The sequence below is a fragment of the Martes martes genome (assembly GCF_963455335.1).
Source record: "Martes martes genome assembly, chromosome: 5".
NCBI classification, from domain to species: Eukaryota; Metazoa; Chordata; class Mammalia; order Carnivora; family Mustelidae; genus Martes; species Martes martes.
This window is the reverse complement of record NC_137892.1, coordinates 31,070,182-31,092,967: the sequence shown is the minus strand read 5'-3', so window position 1 is coordinate 31,092,967 and position 22,786 is coordinate 31,070,182. Positions and strand designations below refer to the sequence as shown.

At 43.6% G+C, this 22,786-nt stretch overlaps 1 protein-coding gene across 1 annotated transcript in view; it reads left to right on the top strand.

Annotated features, from left to right (window-relative positions):
• Positions 1-4,276: 4,276 nt before the first annotated feature.
• The window catches only part of ZNF608 (zinc finger protein 608), a gene marked incomplete at its 3' end in the record, with an annotated part of 107,230 nt that continues 88,720 nt past the window's right edge, over positions 4,277-22,786 (top strand). The window contains exon 1 of the mRNA XM_080804537.1: positions 4,277-5,391. Within this exon, the coding sequence (XP_080660663.1) occupies positions 4,468-5,391 (924 nt within the window). The 5' untranslated portion in view covers positions 4,277-4,467. The remainder of the gene's footprint in view (positions 5,392-22,786) is intronic.

Genomic DNA, 22,786 nt, shown 5'->3' with positions numbered 1-22,786 from the left:
GCTGCCGAGTCCTTGCAACAAGGAAGGGAAGCCAGCAAAAACCGCTCTCAGTCATTTCCACACAGCCAGCCTCCCCTTTTCTCCTCGCTCCGCGCTAGTGGCTCATTTGGCTTCCCTCTGCCACCGAGCGATCACATACATTATTTCCCCCAAGATAACACAATCAAACTTGTATTTACCGACATCCTTTCCTCGCAGCCTGTTTGAGATTTGTTTTAATAAATAAGTGTTTTATGTGAATGATGTAGTCATTGAAACGGGCGCACCATTTTTTTTTTTCCCCTTCGTTACTGCAGGAGGTTCCTCAACCCCAATCTGGTTGGAAAATAAAACGCTTTGTCTCCACAACCACCCCCCACCGCACCCCCACCCGCTCTCAGTGTGTGTTTTATACGTGTGTATATCTCAACCCCCTACAGTAGCCAAGAGAAAGCAGCTAGCCAATGAGAGAGCCCAGTTTCATAAAAGCTGCTCTCTGATTGGCCTGATGCGAAAGGGCAATGGGAACAAAGAAAAGTCCCTTTCAGGTATAGAGGCTGAGAGCTCCTTTTGCTCCACTCCCCCTGTGTGTGTGTTGTGTTTCAGTCCTGATTTCAGTGTTGCAGAACAAGCTTGTGGTGTGTGTGCACCAGGGGGATTTTTCTTTTCTTTTCTTTTCTTTTTAATTTTAATTTTTGCTTTTATAAAAAAAATACACAGGACGGTCTGTGACATTTGATGGTCCATCTTCTTTAATAATAAATTTGTTGAAGAGATTATAATTTCCAAAATAAAGCGGCTGCAACCAAACACATTCAATGCAGTTAGAAGGAAAAGGTCAACTCGATCCAATACAGACCGTAAGTACGGTTGCGTGGTGTGTCTCTATATAGCACTTAGCGGGGACTTCATGCAGGGGAATGTGCGAGTTTTATGCATTGAAATGAGGAACTAGTTACAGGGTTTGGCTTTTGCATTGAGAAAACAGCCCAAGAAGGGTGAATTTTATTCAGTGGAGGGTGAAGCATTTGTAACTTCTTCACACAAATTAAGCTTGACTGGGCACTCGGGGTAACTTAGAGTAAATTACCTTTTGGGCTGTAACCCAAGGAGAATAAAAGTGACACAGTTACATATACTGATCTGCAGTGTCCATTCCCTAGCTCACCTCGCCCCCTCCCTCTCCTAGCCTAGCTGGGCAAGACCCTCTTCCAAACCGAGCCAGGAAAATGGGGGCAAGGGCAGAACAAGCCGATTTCTGTCTCTTGCCACATCCTAGTGCCCAATAATTTAATATTAAACAAGGGAATAGTCACCCATTACATGTAATGGTTATAATTACCATTTTCCACCTCCTTAAAAAAGCAAGCAGCAAAAACACCATTAAGGGGGGGAAAGCCCCACCCAACCCAAACAAACCCACAAATAGAGTAACAATGGTGTGTTTATTACAGGACCTGGCTTGGGAGCTAGCAAAATGTTTTTCTTTGTTTAAGACAAGAGGGGGTCCCTAAAACCTAAGTAGCTTGGAGGTGCCCTCCCCCCTCTTCTGGGCGTCCCCATCCCTGGCCCCTCGGGAAAGCCGACAAATTGGAGATAAGTTGAGGAAAGGTTTATAAGGTGTTTCTTTAAAACATCTGCTTTGCTCTTGTGCTCATTACATTTCACTCCTTCCAACTTCCGAGAGCCTAGATCTGCGAGAAATGTTTCACATTCATAACTTGTAGCTGCGCCCACTGCAGGGGGGTGGGGGCGCGGGGAGGCGGCGGCGGCGGGGGTGGGGGGGGGAGTGTATGCAGGGGGAGGGGAGAGACCTTCAGCTTTTTTTTAAAGACCAGATCAGTATTTTCTTGATACGCTTGTCACCATTTTTGTTCTCACGACAACCAATTGAGCCCTTGATCCTCACGTGATGTGAAAGGCTTGCACTGTAACAAAATCGCTCCTTTTAGATGGTTGGTTGTTGCTAACTCGCCCATCCCCCTCTCCCAGCCCCGACATTTCCAGCAAAGCGACTCTCCACTTCCAATCCATCAACAATTCATTACTGCTTTTAGCTTCCAAACGCCAGCTAATTAAAAATACTAAGCCAAGCTCCGGGGCCATCTGACTAAACACAGGAGGGGGTGGGCGAGAGAGGAGGAGGAGAGAAAAATAAATAAAAGGGAGACGCACCGTTTGCTGCGACTATCAATGGGAAAAACTGTCCTGAAAAAGGTCGCCTTAAAAAATATATATATTTTTTTACTCTAATTATCGAATTACCACATGACTGATTGGCTTGAGAGACAGCGGATTCCCCTCCCTCCCTCCCCCCCCCCCCCCAGGGACTATACTAGGAACTCGGTTCCTTTTTCTTAAAACAACATAAAACAGGAAAACATCACATCCTTTGGGTTTCGAAGACTGAACCAATTTTAAACGCCGTTATTTTCCTCACCCCACCGCCCACCGCCCCCAGCCCCGAGCGAATGCTGTTATAACTGGTTTATCAGCTCACTGAATCATCTGCTCCCCTCCCCCTCCACACCTTTCTTTTTCTCCTCTTGCGGGGCTTCTCATCCTACCCTTTCTTCCTCCCCTTTTCCTCCTCCCCTCCTTCCCCCTCCTCTCCCCTCCTCTCCCCTCCGCTCCCCTCCTCCCCCTTCCCCTCGTCTTCCCCCTCCTTTCCTCTTAAGTTAGTTCAAGAAATCAAATCTGTCAGGACGGGCGGAAAAATGCCACTTCCCGACTAACAGGCGGAATCCAGCCCAGATTTTCAGTCGTTTCTTCTTATTCTTTCTTCCCTTTCACTAATTTATCCCGATGTTAGCACATTCTGTCTTGTTACTAGCGGACGCCTGTAGGTTTGCTACATGGGATCATTACTTACTGATCACGGTGACTCTGAAGTCTGGAACTGAAGGCGGAATGAGAAGTTGGGAAAACTTTTTTCTCTAAGCTCTCTCTCTCTTTCTTTTTTTTTTTTTAAACCTATTATTCTCGATGCTTGTTAAGAGGAAAAAAAACCTTTGGTACTTCTGTTGTGAATGTGAAACATTATCTTCCAGCTGTACAGTGACACATTTTTTTAAGGAGAAAAGGACTCCTGATCCGTTTGCCAAAAGGGGGGTGGGGAGGTGGAATAATGTTATCGAGTGATTATTCTGGCTGAGATGTGTTATTTGGTTTCTTCCTTCTTGATCATTTGGTGTTTAAGTAAAATGAGGCACAGGCTTGTTTGCCGAGTGGAGTGGGAAAGGCATTTTGATTTGCTGGCCTAATTAAAAAATGATAAAGGATTAAAGGTAAGCAATGTCTGTGTGTGTGTGTGTGTGTGTGTGTGTGTGTATGTATATTTATTTATTTTTCTCGACAATCAACTGTTAAAAGGGGCTGATCCCTTTAAAAACCGTTTTAACTGATCTTTGTCAAACACACACTCATTTGCGGTCATTGAGGCCACCTTGGCGCAGACTACTTAAAGTGCATGTCTTAATCAGTTTCCCCGTACAGTCAGTGGCACCATATTTAACAGATTGAGCAAGTCTGTGACCTAGGAATACGGGAGAATTGTTTATATGTGATTTTTTTTTCCCCTCAGAAGGCAGGTACTCAGCCTTTTATTTAGCACTGTCTTTCCTATAGAGAAATGCTCGTAAAGACGTGTGTGTGTATTTCAAAAATAAAATTGTATAAACTGTTGGGGGAGAGAGGGTATGTGTTTATGGGAGGGGGGTAGTTATTCATTGTTTTTCCTGTTCCTTACTGGGAACAAAAAACAGATTGCCCAGACGATTTGTAAAAAGAAGTAATCAAATTAGAAATATGGAAAATTTAGAAACATCATTCTGAAACTAGCCTCAGAGAACTTCCAAGGTCTGGTCTTTGAAACTGCAAGATCTAGGACATGTTTGGGGATGTTTAAAGCTGTGTTCCTCTCTCTTGTCTTGAGTGTTCAGGCTGTGTTTCTGGGGTTGAGATAACACATGTATGGAAAAAAATATCCTGAACTTTTTTTTTTTAAACCTTCCTGGACTTGACACAGATCTTTAAGATATCTTAATGCCTTTAAAAAAGTGCCTATCCTTATGTTGTTGATAAAGGGATTTTTTTTAAAGCTACTGTTAAGATCCTTACTGTCGTGGGTAAGTTTTTTGGGTTTGGTTATTTTCCTTTAAACCCGACTGTGGAGACAATATATGAACCACCTTCCTGTCCATCCTTCCCTGTGCCCCTTACTGACTCCCCAGTGTTAATCGTTTTTTATTCTGGTAACACCCAGACAAGAAATATTCGACTTTTCCCCCCTTCACAGGAAAAGGTGGACCTGGACTGAAGGGTGTAAAATCTCTGGACACATTCCTGGGGCAGGAAAAAGAAGAGGAAGATTAGAAGATTTTTTTTTTTTTTTTTTTTTAAGAGAAAGCCCAGCGGAGCTAAACGAATGTCCCCTCATCTCCAAAGGAAAGTTCATCGGATTTTTATTCTAGAGAGCCCATCTTCAGGATGTCAGTGAACATTTCTGCTGCAGGAAAAGGTGTGGATCCAAATACGGTTGATACTTATGACAGTGGTGATGATTGGGAAATCGGGGTTGGAAATCTAATCATTGATTTGGACGCTGATTTGGAGAAGGACAGACAGAAATTTGAGATGAATAATTCCACCAACACCACCAGCAGCAGCAACTCCAAGGATTGTGGAGGTCTGGCCTCCGGTGGGGCCGGTGCTACCGCAGCCTTAGCTGATGGCCTAAAATTTGCTTCTGTTCAGCCCTCCGCTCCCCAGGGGAATTCACACAAAGAGACCAGCAAATCAAAAGTGAAAAGGAGTAAAACTTCTAAGGATGGTAATAAATCTCTGCCTTCTGCTGCCTTGTATGGGATTCCCGAGATCAGCGGCACTGGCAAGAGGCAGGAAGTCCAAGGGCGCCCTGGAGAGGCAACTGGCATGAATTCAGCGCTGGGTCAAAGTGTGAGCGGCGGCGGCGGCGGCGGCGGCGGCGGCGGCGGCAACCCCAACGGCAGTAGTGCGGGCACCGGCCCCTCCGCTGCCCCCGCGGGGGCGGCCTCCTGCGGGAAAAGCAAAGAGGAGAAGCCAGGTAAAAGCCAGAGCAGCCGAGGCGCCAAGCGGGATAAGGATGCGGGGAAATCCAGGAAGGACAAGCACGACCTGCTTCAGGGCCACCAGAATGGCTGTGGCAGCCAGGCCCCTTCCGGGGGGCACCTCTATGGCTTTGGGGCCAAGAGCAATGGAGGTGGCGCCAGCCCCTTCCACTGCGGGGGCGCTGGGAGTGGCAGCGTCGCGGCTGCTGGGGAAGTTAGCAAAAGTGCCCCGGATTCAGGGCTCATGGGAAACTCTGTGTTGGTAAAGAAGGAAGAGGAGGAGGAGGAGAGCCACAGGCGAATCAAGAAACTGAAAACCGAGAAGGTAGGATCAAGTCGCCTTCCTCGATTTCCCACTTTCCTCTTTGTGTGCATTTGTGTGGGTGTGTGTCGGGCGGGGGTGGGGGGTGTGCCTCTGTGTGCCTCCCACTTCTTCGTGCTTCCTGGTTCTTTGTGAGATTTCTGTTGTGTGCCTCCTCTCCGTGGATATTTGGAGTGGGGGGGTTGACTCGGGGGCAGTGTTGGCAGCTCTTGCTTCTCCTGCCGCCGCCGCCGCCGCGGGCGGTGCTGAGTGTTTGGGTCCCCAGGTGGGAGGGCCTGGGTGTTCCAAGTGCCTTTTGCCCTGCACCAGGGCTCCTGGCCAGTCAGCCGGCGGTGGTGTGCTTTGAATAGCAGACCTGCTCTTATACCCGCTTGACTCAGGTCCTGGTTTCTCGCCTAAGGAGAGCTGTCTTGGGTTTTCAGGTGCCCGCCCTAGTATTTCTGGTAATGTGTCCTTACATGCAGGGTTCACGTTCCCTCCCTGGAAGAGGTTATGTCGAGTGTTCTCATTTACACTCTCCCCTCAATCTGTTTCTTTTCCCTAGACTTTCTCCAAAATAGTTCTGTCAAAGGGTATCCTCCTTGGATGGGTTCCCCTTACAGGTCCTGAATTTAAACCCCAGCCTTGGCGTCCTGGGGTCATTGCTTTCTTAACTGTGTGGAAAGACTGGAACGGTTTTGGTGGTTTCTAGGACTCTACCCTGGTTCCCTCGCCCAGTTCTTAGCTGGAGATTTCATCCCTTGGATTTCTAGCTTGCCTAGGGAGTGGAAAGGTTGGTAAGAGAAGTAAAACAGACTGGGCGGATTGGTGTTCCTGAGAATGGGGCAAGGGCCAGAGGGGATGGGAATTTAGTGTGGCATTTGAGTAATGGGGGATCCTCGATTTAAGCCATGTGGACCCTTCCTGCCATCTCTCATCATTGTCTTAAGGTCTAGAGACTGCCTTTTGAGAAACTGCCCCCCCTTGGGGGGGGGTATGTGCCGCTTGGTGCTGGAGGCCTGTGACTTACTGGTCTGCTGACGGTCATGCGTTGAATAGTGTCCCAGGACGGAAGGGGCTCTGTCTACTGGGCAGTTTGGAAGTGAGCTGGGGGTGTGAGTATGTTTGTATGAAATCAACCTTTAGATTAAATCTGTGGGTTGTGCCTCGCAGAAGCAAAACTCATACCCTGTAGTTTCTGGCATGGTTGTTTGGAAATATGTTTATTAAATAATTCGATTTTTTCCCAATGTCTAACTTGATCAGAACTGTCAGATGTGTTTGGGTGATTATTTCTGTGGCCAGTTATCCACTGCTCTCTCTTCAAACCTCTCCATCTTTGTGGCCGTGGGTTCAAGATTAAAGTGGGAGCACAGGCAGAGGTTCTAATTTTCTGGTTTTAGAAGCTGTGGAAAGTATATTAAGGTGCGGATGATGCCCAAATCACCGACAGCCTCCGGACACTTCTTTTATTCCTATACCTTGGCTCCGACAGCTTTTTACACCAATGAACCCAAACGCATTTTTAAAAATCCCAGGTTTCGCTTCTCAGCATTTCATTGTGGAGTTGCACATGATTTTCTGCTAAAAGGCGTTCAGAAATCTTCTTACTTAGTACAGTAGGGCATTTACTTTTGTTGCCAATAGTCTTCAAATTGCACTTCTAATCTGCTCTAACTATCTAGATGAATTGCCCTAATCCAGTGCTCACAATGGCTGTGGTTAAGGAGTCAGAGGCATTTGATTGGATTCACGGCTGCCTGGAATGTGGGAGGTACTGCCCTTTTGCATTCCCCTTAGCCTTTTAATCTTCCAGCCAAATGTTCACATTCAACAATTTTGTTTAGCTGGCAATCGGAACATTTCAGTATCTCAAAGGCTGCTGTCATGGCAACTGAGATTAGAGCACGGTGTCGGTTCTCCAGTTTTTGTGTTCTTTTTCACTTTCCAGTCACAGAGGAAACTAGAGAAAGAATGGAGGAATTAAATTATTCATCTACGTGCAACTCATCTTCAGTCAGAGCAGGATAAATGGGATGATACGAATTGCATAAACGAAGAGCAAACAAGTCGCGATGGGGCCGGGCCGGGGTGGAGGAGGGGAGGGGGGGCGGGGAGGAGAAAGCGCGGCGCGTTGAGACACAGCCCACCGCCCTCCGCCAACCGTGGCCGCTGGTGTTGGCACAGGGGCCCATCAGGGATGGCTCCGAGGGGCTTGAATCGTGCAGCGTTGGCATTCTCTGTCTAGCAGGGGGAGGGGGGTGTTGGCTCCGGAACGCTGATCCTTAGGCTCTCCCCCCCACCCCCTCCCCACCCCCCCACCTCGCCTCACCTCACCTCACCTCACCTCTTAACTTCTCTTAAGAAGGCTCGCCTCCTGGCCACGCGGAGATGGCACTCCCTTGCCCCCCACATGCCACCCCGGGCCGGGGGGGGGGGTCACTCTAATTCCACTAGCTCGGAAAATGAGACCTCAATTTAGGGACTGCTTTGCAACGAGAGGAGGCTACCCTTTCAGGAGGTACAAGGAGGGCGCGCTTTACCTGACTATTTCCACACCGAGGCATCTTCAGAGAAAGGTTTTCTGACGTTTTGTTGAATGTTTTAATTTCCGCCTTGCTTGATGTTCTTGGCCGGCGAAGAGTAAGGGTCTCAAAAGTGAAGATGATTAATTTTCAGCAATCAGGTGCGGCTCACGAGGGGCCAAACGTGAAAACCCAAGGAGGGGGTTTGATGTGCGGGAGCTTTTCCTCCGTCTGTCTCCTCCACCCCCCCACCCCCCTTTGAAAGGTTTCACAGGAGATTCATAAGACTTGCTGTCACCGGTTAATTTTCACAGCATGCTTAAATGTCTATTTTTGGTCTGTTTATTCTGTTTCTACACTACACAAAGTCATGTAAAACATGATAAATTGGACCTTATGAAACCTAATTAAATCAATGAGTGTTCTACTCCTTTATGTGGAAACCACAAGTATGTTGTAAAAGTCGCCACTCCCTTAATACGTGAACGAAATCAAAACATGCCATAATTCTGAGATGTTGGAGCTATATTTCTATAGCCCATTTTGTGGTTAAGCCACCAGTGACATGTCTGAATAAGTAGATTTGACGGGTTGGCTTTGGGTTGTTAAAACCTGCTTCTCCACCCTCCCCCTCCTTTCTTTTAAAGCGTAAGAACCTCTACAGAGGCTCTCCTTAGCGTCTTAGAGTTTTGACTTATCAGACACAGGCACTCGGCCGGGCTAAATAGGGTACATGGTTTTATTTGATTGCCAGAAAATTCTCAACGACATAGGAGAATTCTTAAAAACACCTAATACTTAAATAGACATGAAAGGCACGGGAGAGCTTACAGTCGTGTCTCAGGGTTCTGACTGCTCAGTGCATATTCAGGAAGGAGAATTACTTTCCTGATATCATATTGCTTTCATTATGCCGGTCCTTAACAGCCTAAAGGTGGTGTCTACAAATGGACCTGTCTATAAGGGTATCATTCATTTTATTTTACTCTCTTGGAGAAGCCTTTTACACTTCACTAGGGAATTCTGGCACATTTTCTAAGTGAGTGTGAGCAGTTTAGGAACATATTTTGATTAATGAGTTTTGGGGACCGTATGCCTGCCTCTCCTTCCCCAGCCCCCCAAATCCGGTGTCCCCTACAAATTCTGCTTAGATAGTACAGTTTATCTGCTGTGAAATAAAAGGGCAGAAAGGTCACTTGCTCTAATTAAAGAACAAAGTCCATTGTTGTTGGACAGCAAACTGTCTGGAAAGCTACACATAAGGGATTTCGCGGTGAAAAACGTTGGTAACTAAGGCTGGGCTCCCAGTCAGCGTTGATCCCGCTCCCTCCTCAGATTTCTGTGAGCGGCCTGGGAGGGTGACAGGGCTTTTTTGAGGTAGATGCAGAGGCGGTCCTTCCCTGAGCAAGTTTGCTGTGAGAACCCAAGCAACTTGGGAGCCTTTGTGTGGCCAAGCATATCACTGAGTCTTGAACGAATTATTTGAAACGGAGCTGGCATGGGGGAGAGATGAAAAAAAAAAAAAAAAAAACCAAACACCCTACAGATCGAGATCATGCTAAAAGGAGATGAGTAATGTTTAGCAACTTTTAATAACTTTGCCAATAGTCTGGGAGGAAAAAAAAAAGGGGGGCGTGGGGTGCGGAGTCATTGTCCACATGTCACCAGGTTAAGAATGCTCTTCAAGTGAAATTGCTTGGCGGCAAGATGGTTTTAATTAGAGTGTTATAAAGACTTATTTTTCCTAAGCAGCATTTTATAGTTAGTAAATGAAATGTATGCCGAACGTGCTAAGCAGAAATCTCCCTAACCACAGAGGTGTTCAATAACCAGATTCAAACAACATGGAAAGTACCATCTGTTCTTCGTTTTCAGCTTGAAAAACAAGGATTGAATGGCTGAGATTTGCTCCAATTTTGACTGTGTCTGTTTTTTTAATTTAAAAAAGTTCACCTGGTACTTCATAGAAACTTGAAATTGCAGTAATACGAGCAACACTGTGAAAACACATGTTCCTACATTTATTTTAACCAGTTCCACTTTTCTTTAAAAGATTTCCAGAAGCCCAGCCATGGAGCCCTTTATAATGGTTATTCGGTTCCTGCAGGCAATCACAACGAGGGGTCAGCTCTTCAAAGATCGCACTGTTTAGTCAGTACCTGAATTATTCTGTCAATTTTCCCCCTGGAGGCAGGAGGGGCAAAGGCTCTCCCAGGCTAACTCTGGTCAGCGTTTATCGGGTAATCTAATTGTGTGTGATAGCACTTTGGACTGGTGTTGACTCTACAGAGCCCTTGCTCTCCTCCAGAGCTGTATCTGGGATGGTTGCTAATGAGGAAAATATTCTTTTCACGATGATAACTTTGGAGTCCTTGACTTTTAGACACCAAGCTTGGTTCTGGGCTTAGTGAGAGCCCTGGGTGAAACGGTATCCGGCCTTTGTTTGAGGTCTTTTATGGAAGCTAATGACTGGGCTTATGCCTCCCTGAGATAAATGACATTATCGCGGAGTGGGCTGACAGGAAACAGACATGTTAATGGTGAAGCTGCAGGGAAGGTCTGTTCGGATTCTGACAGAAGAGTCAAGAAGGGACCCCTGGTTGTGGTCATTAACACATAATGCGTTCTTGCTCTTCCTAAGAGGCCCTTGATAATTGGAAAGCTATTTTAGCCACAAGCACTTAAATCATAAATCTACCCCTCCTAGTTCCTTTGCGTTTTTAGAAGTCGCAAAGTAACGTGTTCTTTGTTAACAAGTGTGCGATCTGGTTTTTTAAAATGGTGGCAGTTCTAGGCTGGCCATCCCAGGACGTCTGGGAGGGCTGCCCTTAGAACTGGCTTTATCTGATGGGATCTCTGTCTTTCATTGCGGCTCCGTCCTCCTTCTGTTTTAATAAAGCAAAAAAAAAAAAAAAAAAAAATTAAATAAATAAATAAATAAATAAATGAAAAATAAAAAAATGGGTCCAGGAGCTCAAAAGAAATTGTCTTTGTGCATGAAGGGGTCTTGTGGGAGAGGGATAAAAATCTATTTTTTATAGGTTGGGGAAAAGATTTTGTTCAGCGATTTGAATGTGATGAAATCTGCCTTTTGAAGTATATGTTTAAAAAGTCATGGGTATAATTGAGTTGCAGTGCATTTTAAACTCTGCTTCTTGAACGGAGATAATTGCCATGTTGAACACACTCTAGAGGTGTAGAAGAGGTGGAAAGGATCATGTTATTCTATTCTTTAATATTAAGCGCTGAAAGTTTTTCATAGTAATTACTGTAGCACAACATAGTTTTGATTGCCAGCACTCTGAACTTGCCAGTGATCCGAACATCAAGGGTTTTGCTTGAATACTAAACAGTTTATTCCTTAAGTTACTTGTAGAGCATTCTTGTAGAACGTGGAAGCCAGAAACTAAGGAAACACTGGGCAGTCCCTAGCAGTATCACAGTGGACATCACCCATCTTCCCTAGGATTGTTGCCCAATAAATAATACTCTCTTAATCTGTACAGCTAAGGTTAGAGATCGGGAGAGGAGAACAGGGGAATTCTTTGCCTCCGGAATGACGTAGGTTGTCATTAGAGGCTAATATTCAGATCACGTTGTTGCCTGTAACTCCTGTTTCATAGGTGTGTGGGTGATTATTAAATGGGTATATTCAGCTAAGTAAATTAGTAGATCAGATTGGCTTCAATCAAGGATTCATGAATGGAGCAGTAGCTCATCTTGCAAGCAGAAGGGAGGAGCTGTGGGACAGAGGAAAGGTTTTGAAAGGTGGAAAGGGGGCTGGAGAAGCAAGTTTATTAGCAGAGCGACTTCCTAAGGAGGCCAGGAGGGACCTGTTGGGTTTCTTTCTGTGCTGACCAGGTAATCCCGTAATAATGGGTAAAAGCCTACATTCCTGGGTGAGGCTGAAACTGCAGTTAGATTGAAGTCTTGGTTTGCTGACGTGGGGCTTAGCACAAGTGACTCCATTTTGAGCCTGTTGTTTCTTTTTGTAACAGTTCCCCCGCTTTGAGCAGACTTAGCTGAACTGAGAGATAGGGTCAAACTTTAAGGCATGAAGTTCTCCCAGTTCTTGATCCCTTTGGGTGGGATTCACAGGTGATGACCTCAGGCTCACCAGTTTTTAGTTGGTCATTTTCATCCTTCCTTTTCTGGGGTTCCAGTCTTAGGGAGCTCATTTGCTTGGGAGTTCGCAGTTGGGAACATACCTTTAAAGGTTCTGAGAGAATACAGCGTGCCAGGGAGAGGACTGTGATGGTTATAAGTAGCATAGTGCCCAATGCCAGGAGTGTACTTTGAAGCCATGCTCCCAGCACCCAGACCAATCAAAGTCAAGTCAGTCAGAGAAAGACTCCGCTGAAGGAGTCACTCTATAAGTTCAGTGGCTTGCTCAGTGATCGTCAGTAACTGAGTTTCAACATCCCGAGAAACGTGAATCCAGGTGTAGCTGGTGGTGTTGGTTAGAGTGCAGACCCCTTCTTGTTCCGCTAAAAGGTACACAAGGGCTGTCCTCTTAGCAAGAATAACTTTGGTCAGAGAGTCTAGGATGTTCTGGGGACAGCTTCTGCATTAGCAGTGGGTTCTTTAATATTTTCAAGAATTCAGGATGGGTTCCTGGTCATAGCCTCATGTTTATTCCTAACCCCGGAAATCGAGACCTGCCAAAGGGAACTAATTTTAATCATGAAGGGGTGCTGGTATAGCCATGGAGGCCAGTAAAATAAAAAGTTTCTGGACCATACACGTGGTTACTATTTTTTTTTTTTTCAGTGAAATGTACCTACTTTTTTAAAAAAAGATTTTATTTATTTGACACAGAGAGAGAGAGAGAGGTGTCACAAGTAGGCAGAGAGTCAGGCAGAGAGAGAGGGGGAAGCAGGCTCCCTGCTGAGCAGAGAGCCCGATGTGGGCCTCGATTCCAGGACCCTGAGATCATGACCTGAGCTTAAGGCAGAGGCTTAACTCGCTGAGCCACCCAGGTGCCCTATTCTGGTCACTCTTTTTTTTTTTTTTTTTTTTTAAATTTTATTTATTTATTTGAGAGAGATGACAAGTAGGCAGAGAGGCAGGCAGAGAGAGAGGGGGAAGCAGGCTCCCCGCTGAGCAGAGACCCCGATGTGGGGCTCGATCCCAGGACCCTGAGATCATGACCTGGGCCAAAGGAAGAGGCTTAACACACTGAGCCACCCAGGCGCCCTATTCTGGTCACTCTTGACTCTGGTTTCTTTGCACCCAACTAGATTGCAGAGTTCCCTGGTTTTTGGGTATTACCCAGAGACGTGGAAACGGACTCTTATGGTTAGGGTGTCAGATGAAATAGGGGAGGGGCTAAGTTTGTTTGAGGGAAACTGAGGCAGGAGCATAGTGGCAAGTCCAGCCATGTTTGGAGGTGGGTTACCCTCCTTTGCAGTGACCTGGGACATACGGATGATGGTGTTTATCTTTTCAGGCCAGTGCCAGAGTCAAGGAAGGAAAGAGAAGAAGAAAGTTTTAGGTTTAAAGTATGAAGTCTTAGTCAGACATTTTGGAAAAAAAACAGTGAACCTCAGTGTTGGCTCCTTGTCTTCCTAGTCAGTTTGATTTTGAGGTTTCCAGCTGGAGTCGAGGACCTGTCAGGTGGAGACTTCTTCAGCTATGAGATAACATTGTGTAACCGAGGTTCAAGTCTCCGAGGTTTGGTGCCATCCAGATAGTGAGGGAAACCTGGCACATCCTCCCAGATAAACCGACGGGCAGTCTTTGTTCTTAGTGATTCCAATTCAGTAGGGCTGGGAGAAAACTGGAAACATTAGTTGGAGTTATAGCCAGAGATTTTAAGAAACCGGAAGAATTAAGCGCCCAGTCCTTTACAGGTAAATAACAAAATCTCTGAGGCAATTAATACGATTAGAATCTAATATAGAGATAAATCTAATACAGAGATAAATGCAACATTTTTTTCTCTCTACAGTTATTTCCATTTTATACCCAAAAGAGTCACAGTAAAAGTAATTTGTTTGCTTTAAGCTTGGCCTGATTATTTGCATAAGTGCAGGAAGAATAGTGATTGATCAAAAATGCTCTTTTTAAGCCAACTTTGCTGGAACCTTGTAAGCAAGGTACCTTGCCAGTTTTTCCAAGGGTCTTTATTGGCTCCATAAAGTCAACCTCAGTTTTTAAAAACACTCGGGTCCTGAGTCTATGCACATGTCTCTCAAATACAAAGTTCCAGTAAAAGTCTTGGTAATATTACCAGTGTTCCCAATTGTGTCCTGTTACAAAGAGAATGGATTCTCATTGAACTTATGTAAATAACTGTTTTGCCATAAAAAGAATACTCAGGAGTTTCCACATTCTGAAGACATCAGAGGAAAAAAGTAAATGTTTCATCTTTGTTCATGAAGGTATACTTTACCAAATTATTGTAAGTCATAAATAGCTTAAGGGAAAAAGTTTCCCTAAATCTGGAAAAACAACATTAAATAAGTGGTATTTCAGGTAAGAAGTCATAAAAATATAATCATCCTCCTTAGTTCATTCAGGCCCATGTTACTAATTTTTGTTCTGCTTGAATCCACATTTTCTATTAGTTCTGAAAATTCTTAACTGGTTGATTATCATGATCTTAAAGTTATGAGAAACCTGTGTTTGCCAGAGTCCTTGTTTTGAAGCCTTGAAGATGATGTGCTTTTGCAGGAACACGTTTGTGAAAACATCTGGGTGAAACAATAACGGTCTGAAAGTGAAAAGACTTGAAATTTGGTTATTTCTGTCACACATGTTTTAAGATGATACCTGCAATTATGATGACAATAATCCTGTAATATTGGACTTTAGGAATTTTCTACACTTTCTGGAACACTTATATACCTATACAAATAACAATATAAAGAAGTCCTGGTTTTGAGGAGGGAGGAAGGGGGAAAGAAGGAGTGTTAGTATTATTTTTTGACAATGCTTCCCAGGTAATTCAGCATAACAAATAAGCCTACTTAGTTTCACATCTCCCCTTCTACAAGCAGAGAAAACAAATCTTTTCAGATGTTTTAGGGACCCTCTGAAAAATCTCAAAGTTAGTTTTTAGTCAAAAAGACTTCATTTAGGATTTAGTTTTGGGAAGTTTCTCAGAAATATCAAAGGTTTTAAAATACTTGGTCAGTTAAGATTTTAGGTCACTGTGAAACAGTATGGTTAAACATCTATTTAACCATAGGGGCAGATAAAGAGTTCCCAGGCAGGGGTGCCTGGCTGGCTCGGTCAGTAGAACATGTGACTCTTGATCGCAGGGTCATGAGTGCAAGCCTCATTTTGGGCATAGAGCTCACACTCTTAAAAAAAAAAAAAAAATGAGTAAAATAAAGACTTCACAGACAAATACAGAAAGTTTAATAGTTGTCTTAGAGCCCAGTAATCCAAGAAAACTCAGCAGATGAAAGAATATTAAGGTTCGGTTCTATATAAATATACTATGGATATTAAAGCCTATTTGTAAAACCCTTATAACAAATTTAAATCTTATTAAGTTTGGTCATGCATAAAAATCTTTCCCCCCAATTTTTTATTTCAGAAACTTTCTTTTTTTCCATTCAGAGTTTGTCATCTGTTTTTTCTTTTTCATCCTGAAATAGCCACCCTTGCTTTAGGACAAAAGCACTTTTCTCTCAACAAAATGTATCTCCATTCCTCATACCCCTTTTTTTTTTTTTTTAAACCACATCCTACTTTTCTTTGGATACAGAGATGTGTCCCTTATTGTTTCTAGTCGTTTCAGTTGTATACATTAGAATTTTTAACCCTTCAACACTTTCCCTTCTCCTGAAAGTTAAGAAGTAAACAATTGTGCACTCTCTGTTACAGTAGCATTCTGTGGCTTGGCGAGTTTATAAATACTTATCAGAATTTCTAGAAGTAAATGTTTCCTCATAGTAAATGCACTGTGGCACATTACAAGTTTACCATTGGACCCAAATAGCCTTAGTTCCTCTGTAAAAGGAGCCCAGAGTAGATAAACCTATTTTGACCAATGTGTCTGTGTTTGGTTTTGTTTGGAGATGATCTAGATAGTTCTTCAGTGGCCTTGACTTTATCATTTAATTTAGCAGAAGTTTGTTTCAAGTGGCTGAAAAGTTTTGGAGACAGGTTGCTGAGAAGTTGACAGAGAAAACTTTATCTCCTTTTCCTCTATTTGAATCATTTGTTCTTAACACTTACCTGTAATTACCTATGAAAATTTCATTAGATATTAGACAAAGGTAGTCATCATCCCAAGTCATTTTTCTGGTTGACAAATGTAGCAGAGATAACATGAACTTAGCTGATTAGTAAACCCAGGTAGAAGAAAAGTTGTATCTAGCTGCATTATATTCAGTGTTGATAATTCTAAAGACGTGCCTATGTTAATTAAACCAACAACCTCAATGTAGTTGTTACAAAAGATTATTTTAGATCACATGAACTTGAAAGAAGAGTTGGGGTTTTTATATTTTTTGAGAATTTTAGGAATCCTTCCACAATGACTTTAGAAGGCTCTTCTCTTTCCCTCTTGGTACAGTTTTATTTTACTTTAGGGGGGGAAGGCCTAAAAACATCCTGTGATGCTGTGAATAGTAGCGTCCAATTTGGTCATCTATTGAAAAAAAATCCTATAAAATATTTTGTCAGTTTTCACCTGGGACAAACAGTAAAGATTTTTGGCAATCTTCAACAACCCATGGACACAGGAGGGGTCCCCAAAGAGGGTGCAAAAGATATTTGATTCTTATCTCTCTACTGGGTGCTACAGAGATTTGGGAGAGCTGACTCTGGTAACAATTTTCTTCCTTAGCTGGCTTTTGTTAGTTTTCCCAGGATCCTGTCTGTAGGCTTCTAGTTCGGTTAAAGTGTGCACCACAATTTGGCACGGCTTTTCATTAATTTTAATGTTGGTTTCCCCTTGGCTTTTAAAGGGAAAACACAGCAGACTGCCAGAAAATTCCTGAGTCTCCTCAACTCTGGGAGGGCACCCTGTGGTGTCCCCCAAGAGTAGATAAAGGATTGTCTGTAAGACAGTTTGGTAGATTTGGTTTACTGTCATGTTCCATATTCTTCTCAAAGTGTTCACCTATTGTCATGACCTCATTGTGTTTTCTGCCTTTTTATTAATCCTTTAGTCTTAGAAGATCATCTGTTGGCAGAAACTTTTGAGGCTGTCCCCTTGGGTTTAGGACATTTTGGAACTATGGCCCTTAGTTTGGCCTTTGGCCAAGGAGTAAAAGATACCTGAAGAGGGTCCCCTGGAGCCTTGGGTGGTCTTATTTTAAAACTGTTTACTAGTCTTTTCAGAGTGAAAAGTGGCTTTAGAAAAAGGATCAATAGATTGAGTATTCAGAGGGTGAAGGAGAGCAGTGGGAGTTATGTCTGGCTTCAGGTTTTCTTGTTTTAGGTACATTTTGTACTTTGAATTTTTCATTGACTCTCTGCAATGAACCTTTCAATGTAGCTATTTTGGAATTTTGAGGACTTTAGAGACTTAAACTAGATAACCCATTCTGTTTGTTTGATTTGGGAAGGCTTGCTTTTTAAGCGCACTTCTTCAATGATCTTGTCAATGGGAGCATTCCGGTAATGGTCATTGTAATTCCCCTGAGGGTTGGCAACAGTTTGGTAGGACCCTAGCTACAAATGGAGAGTAACCCACATTTGTATCTTGCCATATTTTGGAGCCTCCAAACCTTATAGTTAACTAGCCAAGTGCTTAGGACAGAAACAAGCTCAGTAAGGTTTTTCGCATTCTTTTTTTTTTTTTTTTTTAATTGATCTATAACTCCTGGGGCCATAGTTCTCGGACACCAAATAAGTAGGTATGCCAGAAGGTGGTACATTTAACTCTTTGGGTTTTAAGATCCCCCCCCACCCCCATAAGTCTTTGGCTGTCTTAGAGCCAAACTAATACCTAAGAGGAGGGATATGTCACTTGGTTGGGGATCTTGTGGTGGTTTACATTGTACCTTGTTGCATGGAAATTTTCTTGAGGTTGGCAGGTGAACTAGTGTCAGTCTTACCCTCTTCCATCAACTTACCGTAACATGAAAGTCTCAGGGTTAGGTGGTGAGTGCTGTATCAGTTGTTCAGTGTTTGACACATGCCATCAGTTCTGTGGCTTTTTATATTTCTTTTGTGTTTTGTTTTGTTTTTTGTTGTTTTGTTTTGTTTTGTTCTGTTTGTCTTCCAAGATTCCCAGGAACAATATAGCCTTACCTAAAACAAAATTTTATTCACCCAAGGCCTCACACTGGACCCAGGACAGCTTAAGTCAGGCCAAGTCCGGCTTAAATCTGACCCTGTCCAGTCCCACAGAGAGTGGACTAAATGGTACCTTCCTCATTAAAAACCGTTACTTTCCTCAGAATGAATGTTCTCCAGGTTTTTTAAGTTGGACTCAAGTCTGGTGACCAGTAGCATTACCCAGTGTGGAATCTGGGAGCACTGGGGGAAGATTTTGGGGAGGGATTCCAGTCAAATGAGGAGCTTTGGAAACTAGTTAGATCAAAAGCTCTACGCCAAGAGAGTGAACCTCAGAACCGACAGACAGGAACTCCTTCACAACCCTCCCCCTGGCAGTGGTGAAAAGGACAGCTCAAAAAAGTTTTCTCGGAGGCCAAGCCTGCCTTTCTCCTTCCCCATCCCCAGTACCCTTAGTAGTCTCCTCCTGGTACTGCCACTGCCACCGATCTGTGAACCAGCAAATCTCCACTGAGAAACTTTAAAAATCAAATTGGCTTTATTGAAGGATTTGTGCATCAGGCAGCATGCTGTCTAGAAAATAGAAAGGAGCTCTGGAGAGCCATAGGAAAGGAAAGGTTTTTCAAGGCAGACAGGTTGCAGGAAGAGGAAGTTTATTAGCACAAAGCCTTGTTTCAGGCAGGGTTCCCTTCCTAAGGGAAGGGGTCTCAGACAGATTTTCTCACTTGGGCTGATCAGGTAATCCCAGATCGCCTAGTTAAGGATTACATTCCTGGAAGAGGCTAAAACCGCACTTAGATGATGTGTGAAGTGTTTTTTTTGCTGATGTGGGGCTTGGCATAAGTGACTTGGCATAAATGACTCCATTTTGGGTCTGTTGTCTTTTATTTATGTTACATATGTTATGTTATAATTGCATAAATAGATGTTGGGTTGGGATTCGACTGGTACTATCTAGTTGGTATGGGCTTTATTTCTTTTAAAAGAAGTGTTACCGTTGATTTTTATGTTCCACTCAGCAGCAGGGTAAATGGGGCCCCCAGTGCCCAGACTCCTCCTCTGCTCAATTCTCTCTCCCCACTGAAGTTTCCCTAAGTGCCTCGTTGCTGTCTGTTGCAAGTTCTTTTTAATTTAAACTAAGGGTTTTTGGCATTCGGAACAAAGCTTTTGCAACTGAATGGGAAGGTTGTTAAACTGTTCATAGTCTGTTGACCAGCAGTTGGGCTGTTTGTAATGTGTGTTTTTTTTTTGTTTTGTTTTGTTTTTTTTTGAGAACTCAAAGGATCTTCAAGAGGGTGGGATTGGCACATTACCGCACATGCTGAATTCTGCATATGTGCTCCCTTTTGGTTAGAGATACCTTTGGTCGGGACGCCTGGGTGGCTCAGTTGGTTAAGCCGCTGCCTTCAGCTCAGGTCATGATCCCAGGGTCCTGGGATCGAGTCCCGCATCGGGTTCCTTGCTCAGCAGGGAGTCTGCTTCTCTCGCTGCCTCTGCCTGCCTCTCTGCCTGCTTGTGTGTACTCTCTCTCTCTCTCTGGCAAATAAATAAAATCTTAAAAAAAAAAAAGATTATTAGAGATACCTTTGGTCATGTATTAAAGGAGATGATGGGTTTCACCTGAAAAGCTGAAATGATCACAAAGCAAATATGTTTTGATAGGACAGTGGACCTTTGAAGTACCTGGATGGCATTTGGCATTCAGAAGATCTCCCCCTCCGCACCCCCACAATGAACCTAAATGAAGATTTAAAAATTCGCATTAGAGCTGTAAGAGAGAACTCAAAGGGAAGGGTGTGTTGGTTAGAACAAATAAATGAGTTTGAATGGATGGATAAGTACGACTGCTGATTTTTCAAAGGTGTTCTCCTTTTTTTCATCCCTACCGTCCTCCTCTGTTTGATTATTCTAGCTCAACCACTGAGCTTTTTTGCCTCCTGGGAATCCTCATGGTCCTCCAGCACAATAAGAAAAACGTGCCTACAGGGCCATGTAGGCCTCTTCCAATAATGCCATATGAATGTGGCTTTTACAGTTTCAAAATGTATTGATTATATTTTGTGTTGTATATAATGATTTTAGAAAGCAGATATTTCGGTGGTGGAATTGGCTTATTACGTTAACCAGAAAGCAGATGGCATGGTGCCACAGACGTATAATTTTACTTAAAGGGACTTTTAAGGTTTTGATGTGTTTTCTTTTCCTCTTATTTCCCTGATGGCTTCTTTTTATTGAAGGGTAACTTAAGGAGACCTGGTAGCAATTTTACTGCCTTCCCCTGACAGTTTGAAATAATAGCATGGTCTTTGGTTGCACTGATCTCCCACCAGTCAACTAGATTCTGGTTTTTGTCATGTGGCAGTGAATTAAAAAAAAAAAAAGTGTTTGTAGTATGTTCTAAGAAATGGACTCTTTTATATGCTTCAATTAGCAACAGACGATGAAGTTCCAGTTGGTCACACTTTCATAAACTTCTAGAAGTCACAGTTCGTCCTTTTGATTAAAGAAAACTGGTTTGGTTTCTTAGGAAGATGCACATCTGGCCCTCTGGTTCCTTTAGGTACAACTTTTTGTCTTTTCTTTTGCCTTTGGTCACTGAAGGTTCAAAGGTCACGTCTGAGTCATTCCTAGTTAGGTTAGCAAGCTTTCCCCTTTCTGGAAGGTTGTACTTTTTTGGGTTCCTACACCCACCACAGGTTGGAATTCACTTGGCCTAAAAATACCATTGATTTCTCTGCCTAGATTTTACAGTTTGACCCATTCCTCTCGCAGAACATCATCAGGATGAGTTGGAAAGCATCTCCTCACTTTTGTTTTGCAAAGTGCATGAAGCCAGACCAGATGACTTTTGGATTTCCTGTCACCTCCTTGGCTGATTTTTATGGATGGCTCATGTTAAAAGCAACAATAATGTTTGAATTGGAAGGCTTGAAGCCTTGGGTTTTCATTCTTCATGGAGAACTGTTTATTTGTGTGTGGTTCACCACAGTACATGGATAATGCTATCAAATCTGTGCTTTATTATAGGCTTAGGACTCGCACAGCAGCCCTTCAGTTCTGTTTTCTGTGTTTGCGTTCCTTGCCAATTCTTTTGTGATGGAAATGAAATTAGAACCGAATCTTTGCAACCAAGGGGAAAATAGGCACAACAAATAGAAACTGTCCCGTGAGCCAGTTTAGAAGTAGTAAGTAGTGGTGATGGAAGAATATATAGATGTATATTGTGTATGTGTGTATATATAACATATATAATATATAATATGTATAGATGTGTATACGTAATATATATGAATATATATTTATATATATTTAAAGTAAGTGAAGTGTATAAGAAAGTACTTCAATTTCACTTTTCCGTGAAGACCTCTGGCCAGTGAGCCCAGCCCTCTGACAAATGGAGGGCTTCCCCCCCTTTTTGCTGTTTCCCATCTACAGTAACTGATTGGAAAGCGATTCACATTCCCCAACCTTCACACCCCTTTGAAGGTGGAATCCGAGCTAAGTAATATTGTTTGCTTCTGCTCCCCAAAGGGAACAACATGATTTAAAAACAGCCATCGAGCTTTTCCGCATCAGACTCCATTTGGCCACTTGTCTCCATTTACATTCCTTGCCCAAATCCTTCACCAGCCTTTCCATGATGCCGCAGCAGATGCCAGACACTGAAGTAGAAAGCGAGCAGCTGTTTGATTTCTCTCCCCCCGCCACCCCCCTTTTAAAAGAAAGAAACCTTCTCTCCCGCGGACTTTTGCATGCTCCAGTTTATCAGGCTGCAGGTTTTCTATCGGATCCGACCGCTGCTTTGCTCGGAAGGCCGGTTTATTGTTCTAGGCTGCGGCAGATGGGAGCGCCTGGGCCCGGGGGCGTGGCCGCTCAGCGGTGCTGCTTGTGCGCGCGCGCGCGCTCCCGCTGGGGGTGTGTGTGGCGGGGACGCGCCGCCGGGGGCGCGCTCTCCTTCCCGCCCAGCACCCGTTTATAGCCCTGAGCGTTGTAAATCTGTCAGCTCTTCGGGACGCCCTCACCTCTTTCTTCATTTGCTCCAGCTTCTAGTTTGACAACGTTCCCCCGAGGCGGAATTCTAATCTGCTTCCAATTAGTTGCAAAATGTGACTGAAATTTCCACATTATGACTGCTGTTTTACTTGCACGCACACATCTAGAAACAAATTAATGCTCTTGAATATTTATTTTTTGAGCCCTTGGATTTACTTGAAGAGGGAGAGTTTCCAACTGTTTGGAATGGCTTCCAGGATTTGCATGCCCCCCCCTCCCCCAAGCCTCCTGTATGGGGTTTATTTTAAAAAGGAAAAAAAAGAAAAAAGAAAAAGCACAACTACTATGGTGGGGTCTCCCCACCTTTTAATAAGCCTTTTCCATCTTTTCAAGATTTCTCCAAATGTATTACATATGTTTGTTATGCAGATAAATTTTGTAGCCTTTCTAAAATAAACAAAACAGAGTTGTTGGCCGAAGTGTAATGGAAGGGGGTCCTGGTGTGGTGTCTTAATACAACACAGGCACAAATTTCACTTCTAAATGGAGCTTAAGTCTATTTGGCCAAAACACTAAAGACTTGTTACACACCTCTGACTTGTTTTCATTGGATATTCAAGAGCCAGGAACCCCAGATAAACGAATTTGGTGATTGATTAATCGGTAACGTTACCCCAGAAGTTTGTGCCCAGATGCCGAAC